The 1,312-nt window shown below is 40.0% G+C and overlaps 1 protein-coding gene across 1 annotated transcript in view; it reads right to left on the reverse strand.

Annotated features, from left to right (window-relative positions):
* Positions 1–561: 561 nt before the first annotated feature.
* The window catches only part of LOC125035924 (leucine-rich repeat extensin-like protein 3), an 8,881-nt gene continuing 8,130 nt past the window's right edge, over positions 562–1,312 (reverse strand). The window contains exons 2-3 of the mRNA XM_047628236.1: positions 818–843; positions 562–722 (exon numbers count right to left, since the gene is read on the reverse strand). Coding sequence (XP_047484192.1) covers positions 562–722; positions 818–843 — 187 coding nt within the window. The remainder of the gene's footprint in view (positions 723–817; positions 844–1,312) is intronic.

The raw sequence follows: 1,312 nt of genomic DNA on the forward strand, positions 1-1,312 counted from the left end.
CTCTAGGAGACGACTCATCTCCATAAAACCAGAACAGAAATCGAACACACACAAACATAAACGGAAATCCGAATAAGGTGTTCGAACAAGAAACAATAAAAACCGACATTCTCATAATTCGTTAAAGAGAAAGTGTCCGAATTCGTTCCCATCTCGCGAGAGGAAAGTGTTCGATTTCCTCCACGATCGTCTTGGCAGCCTTCCAACTCGTCCCAGCTACCACACGCAGAGGAGAGAGGAGCGTTCGAACCCTTGAAAGAGATTCTGGGAGTGTTCGAATGCGGTGTCTAAAGAGAATGCGTTATCATTTTGATGTGGTGAGAGAAGAAACGAATTATTGTTTTATTCTCCTCGTTATATAGACGACATGATCGCATTCCGAGCAAAAGAGAATGACAAAATCGCATTGTTTTATAGACGCCTTGATCAAGTTCGCAGCAGGAAAACAAAAGAGAAAAGCATTTTAATCAAACAAAGAACATTAACACCAATAAGAAAAAAAAAATATCGACGGCCCTCTCCTTCACAGGAGAAAAATGAAGAAATCCACTCCCATTGCGGTCAAGAGTGAAGTGTGAGCCCAAACACATACGAGGTTATAGGAAAAAGCATTCGGTAGTCCTTCACACTAAAACACTGGTTTATGGCCACTGCGGTAAGACTGAAGATGACCGAACCGTAGCAGATGCGGTCAAAGTGAACCGATGCTGGGTCGATAACCACTGCGGTCAAGTTGGGGAATCGAATTTTTAAAGGAAAAGAATGGCCAGGAAATGACTGCAGTTAGCTATAAAATGGGGTTTGGTTTGTGACTTACTTTGCGGTGGTTCAGATAATACGCGGCTGCGGGAGAAATGCGCGGTGTTCATGTTGATGTTGGTGATGACGATGACGATGATGATGATGATGATGATGAAGATGACAATGATGATGACAATGGTGATGACGATAATGATAATGATGATGACGATGATGATGATGATGATGTTAATGTTAATGTTAATGTTGATATTGTTGATGATGATGTTGATGTTGATGATGATGATGAGCAGGAGGAGGAGTCTCTGATGCAACCGATGATGATGATGATAAAATACCAATACCGATAATAAGCTGAACAATCATTAATCTTTTCCGACAAAACAGATTGTTGGTCGCGCCATTTAATTAACTGCACCGATCGGAATAGATGAATAAATACAGATTCGGAAACTCGATCAAAATCATGATAAATCTCGGATAACCAATTATTCGTTAAATTAAAAAAAAAAAAAAAATAGTTTGAAGGAATCATACGCTGAGCGATAGATAA

Source organism: Penaeus chinensis, chromosome 20 (genome assembly GCF_019202785.1).
Source record: "Penaeus chinensis breed Huanghai No. 1 chromosome 20, ASM1920278v2, whole genome shotgun sequence".
Classification (NCBI taxonomy): Eukaryota; Metazoa; Arthropoda; class Malacostraca; order Decapoda; family Penaeidae; genus Penaeus; species Penaeus chinensis.